The following is a 4,155-nucleotide window of genomic DNA, read 5'->3' as shown; positions in this document are numbered from 1 at the left end:
CAAACCGGGAAAAGCGGCTTTAGAGGCGCTGTGCGAGAGACCCGAAGTGCTCTGCTGTGTAAACACACAGAAAGTGGTTTTTGGTGTTTAAACGAACCCAAAACTTTCCTCACCAAAAGGCGTGTTCTTAAGGGAACGCGAGTTTTGCAGCCAGCTGTAAAAATAAATCTTGTAGGGTTTTTTTGTATGTTGGAAAACAATATATAAACTTTAAATAATGACACGTCGAGCCAGGGGAGGTTAGACAGAGCGGGGAAAGGGCTGCTGCCCCTCGTTTGTTGGCGGGGGCATTTCTCCTGGAGAGAAGGCTCCGGTTTAGTTTCTGAGGCTTTCGGGACGCGCTGCGGAGCGTGTCGCGCGCTTGCGGTGAGCAGGGGGGTCAGTGAACACGAGAGGTGAGAAACTTTGCTGAAACAACCACCTGGCTCTGCTGGGGGCTGAAAACTGGAAGTGCTGACCCTGTTTCAGGCTATTTTTTGAACCGTGTGTATATTTATTAAGCTTTAGTTTTTCTTTCTCGGCGTTATGAGCTAAAGTTTGTTGTGGTTTATGTTCAGTACAAGGTAAAGAACTGGGTTTGTTTTTTTTAAATAGCTCCTAAATGTAATTGTAGCTGGTGTTGGGGTTATGGAGAAGAAACTTGGGGGTTTATTCCTTCTTAATTTTAACTCTTTTTGCATATAGAAAAAAATACCCAAAAAGCTTATTGTAAAAATTTCTTCTATAACTTATAGAACCGTTTTCCTTTTGGGGCATAGTTGATGTACAGGTTACGTATGCCCTAAAAAAACAAACAGCTTTAGATTCTAGGAGGTTTGTGTTTTAAACCAGAAATTTTGCTAACCTGTCCAGAGCTGTGGAGCTTGAGCAGAGTTTGCAGCGTGTCCAGGAGGTTTTACCAAATTCCTCTAGAGCGCTCGATGGGTAAAATCCCATTTAAACTCTGTCTGAATTCCTGGCAGTGGGGTGTGGCAGGGGGCTTGTCTGGCTGCCCTAATTCTGAATTAGAGTGATTTGTGCCTCAGTCCTCTTCACCCTCTTGCTCCTCAGAATCCATCCCCCCTCAGACGGGTTTTTGGGATTCAGACCCCTTGCCTGTGTGTTACCAGCCCCTGCCGCGGTGTCGTAAAGGCGCCTCCTTCAGCGGAGAGGTCGCGTTCCGCCCTGAGCACCGCAGTTCCCAGAGCGGTTTGGGCGATGCGTGGGTGATGGATTTGGTTCTCACCGCACTGGAATAAAACACAGAGGCTGCTGCAGGAAGGAGTTTATTGCCGGTTTCAGGGACAAAGCTGGAATTACAGGAATATTTTATTATTATTTTATTATTGCAATGACAGATAAGCAGCCTGAAGCGCTACAATCACCTTCGGACAACAGCGAGGACCATACCAGCCACCACCCCCCCATGCCCCACTGGGCACCCCGGGCACTCGCAGACGCGGTGTCTCTCTGGCAACACCCAGCACAACGCCTTGAGATGGTACCGAACCAGCTCCTCGACGCAGGGAGGGCTCCTTCTGCGAAGAGAACCGCTGCTGGTGGGAGAGCAGGAGCAAATCCCTGCCTGGGGTCCTGCTCGAGCAGCCGCGTCACCTGCAGACGCTTCCCTGAGGCTTTACGTGCGAAGTGAGGAACGAGGGAAGAAATGGGAGCCCGCTTGATTGCTGTATCAACTGGATGGGAGCAGAGGAGGAAGGCGGCGGCAGTACACCTCGCGTGTCCTAGCAGGGTTCACTGTCCCCGGCACAGCTGAGCTCCTGGGAGCTCTGCACAGCGCCTCAGCGGCGTCTGATCTGATCTGCTCTAAATGCCCATGAAAACTAGAAGCTGTCAAGGAGCGGGAAGGGTCTAGAATATCCAGCTGTAGAGTAGCTTTGAAATCTGCATTCTTGGTCTCATCCCCCCAGGCACTTGTCTGATGTTGAAGACCCTCTGAAAAGGCAAGTTGGCGTCGCCCTGGGACACTTGGGCGCTTGTCCCGGTACTGTGGCGCCACAGGTGCGTTTTTGAGAGGACGCTGAGTGCGGGGAGGCATTAGGGCAGCGGTGGGTCGAGCTAATCTTTGTAGCAGGATGTGGGTGTCAGAGCTGCTTGGATTCTTTTGATCTCTCCTTGGTAGCTGAAGGGGAAGGTGGTGGTGTAGCACTTGTCCCTGTCGTAGGTGTAGCAGGTCTCGGGTTCATCGCACGAGGTGCTCTGCTGGGCCTTGTATATCTGCCCACCCAGCTCAATCTCCACTGGGTCGCATTTTCTGCAGCTGGAAGAGGTGGAGAATAGGACAGAAAAGATGAAAAGATGTCCCTGGTGAAACCCAGATCTTCCCTGTCCAGCTGCACATGCAGCCGGGAGAGCACCGTGGCCTTCCCCGGTCGTCGACAGGAATCCCCAGCCAGCTGCTCCTACTGCTGGTGGCTCACAGGGAAAATTCCCTGGGACCCCGTCTCAACTCTACCAGCCTCCCAGCACGTTTCTGAGCTGCTCGGGGGAGGAGAAGTCTCGGGAAGTGGACTCAGGAAATAACATTACTTACAGCTCCGTCATGCGGTAGACAAAAGTGGTTCTGAGTGGGGACAAGGGGTCGGAGATGTTCTCCCGAGCCTTCAAGGGGACTCTGCGAAGGAGGGAAGAGAGTGGCTGTCGTGAGAACTGCTGGTTAAACAGGGACTGCTCTGCTGTGAACAATCCCTAACTCTTCTCTTGTTCTTCAGGTTATTCCCGCTGTGACCCTTCGTGCCCGGGAGCGGCAGAGCTTGGCCCTCCTGCGCCCTCAAAGGCGCCGACCCTCCCCACGAGGACTCCAAGTGCCACTTCCCAGGTGAGAGTGCTGATAACCCTTTTTTTAAAAAATAACCCCGAGCTGGCAGACGCCCGAGAGACCTGCCGGACCCAGGCAGAGGGACCGCGTTAGTGTTTCTCCCACCATGAGCCCTGCCAGAACCCCTGCAGCTCCGAGCCCGACCCGGTCCCTGTTCCCGAGAGTCGCTTCCGCGAGGTTTGTGTGAACAAAGAGGACAAGACCCCTCCCTCAAGCTGCGATGGCCTCACAGGGTTAACCTGCCGGGAGAGCTGAGGGTGCCCGAGGTTTCCCAGCCGAGAGAACAGGGTGCACGTGCCACTTACAGGATGCGTATGTTCCTCTGCAGGATTTCTTCCTTGGGGTTTTCTTTGGACCGGATGATCTTGGAGGTCACGGTTACGCACTGGCACTTGTTATTCACCAGCACGTACTCCGGGTCATCAGAGTCCCAGGAGTAACCTGCAAGCACATATGCAGCCTATAGCCCTCCAGCCCGCCTAGAAGCACCAAACCCGCCGTTCCGGGGACTCGCTGCCTCTGCTCCTCCCTTGGTCTAACCGCAGAGAGAAAGAAGAAACGGGCTGGAAGCATCGGGGCAGGATTTCAGAGTCACTTGGGCTTAAAAGCTTTGGTCCCACAGCTGGATTTCTTGTGTTACCAAGCACGGACCCGTAAGGAAGCAGATGCACCCGTAGCATAAACTCATGCCTGTTTTCTTCTTGATCTCCACGTCCAGAGCTGCTGGCTTGAGGAACAACAAGCTCCGACAAAAAAAAAAGGTATTTTATCCGCAATACTCCCTTGTATCACCCAATGAAGTCCCTTTGGCGAGAAGGTTGTTAAGAAAAAAATTTCCTGCAACGCAGCATTCCCTCCCTCCTCAACACTCACTCACACCAAAATTCCTCATCTCCCAGCACTGGGTTGTCCTGCAGTGCACAGTGAAGCCCAGCAGAATCCAGCTGCAGCAGAGAGCAGCAGCAAATGCCTTCCAAAAATCGCCTGCTCCAGCTCTGCTGAGGTCCGAGGGCTGCTGTGCTACAGCAGGAGAAGGCTCGGTCAGCCCCCAAACCCACCAGCTTCAGCACAAACAGCACAAACAGCACTCGTGCAGCTGCGCGTGGCTTTGGTTTGCCTTCCCCTCCATGGCACGATTGCCGGGAAGATCTTAGAATCCTTTAGAACTTGCAGGTACGAGTCCTGCGAGCCTCCCAGGGCTGCAGAAAAGCACGCGGGCTGATCAAAAATGGCTCATTCGTCTTGAGTTTGCAGCTGGTCATCGCTGCTGTGGCCTGGAGGCAGCAGTCGCCAGCACAGAGCTCATGGCGCAGCCGGACACGGCGGAGCCCAAGCGCCAC

At 53.5% G+C, this 4,155-nt stretch overlaps 1 protein-coding gene across 1 annotated transcript in view; it reads right to left on the bottom strand.

Moving 5' to 3' along the window:
* Positions 1 to 2,055: 2,055 nt before the first annotated feature.
* The window catches only part of IGJ (immunoglobulin J polypeptide, linker protein for immunoglobulin alpha and mu polypeptides), a 2,395-nt gene continuing 295 nt past the window's right edge, over positions 2,056 to 4,155 (bottom strand). The window contains exons 2-4 of the mRNA XM_010133069.1: positions 3,121 to 3,256; positions 2,531 to 2,611; positions 2,056 to 2,257 (exon numbers count right to left, since the gene is read on the bottom strand). Of these exons, the coding sequence (XP_010131371.1) occupies positions 2,056 to 2,257; positions 2,531 to 2,611; positions 3,121 to 3,256 (419 nt within the window). The remainder of the gene's footprint in view (positions 2,258 to 2,530; positions 2,612 to 3,120; positions 3,257 to 4,155) is intronic.

Source organism: Buceros rhinoceros, unplaced genomic scaffold (genome assembly GCF_000710305.1).
Source record: "Buceros rhinoceros silvestris isolate BGI_N320 unplaced genomic scaffold, ASM71030v1 scaffold33523, whole genome shotgun sequence".
In the NCBI taxonomy this organism is placed as follows: domain Eukaryota; kingdom Metazoa; phylum Chordata; class Aves; order Bucerotiformes; family Bucerotidae; genus Buceros; species Buceros rhinoceros.
Note: the sequence above shows the minus strand (reverse complement) of the source record. Positions and strands in the feature narration are given on the sequence as shown.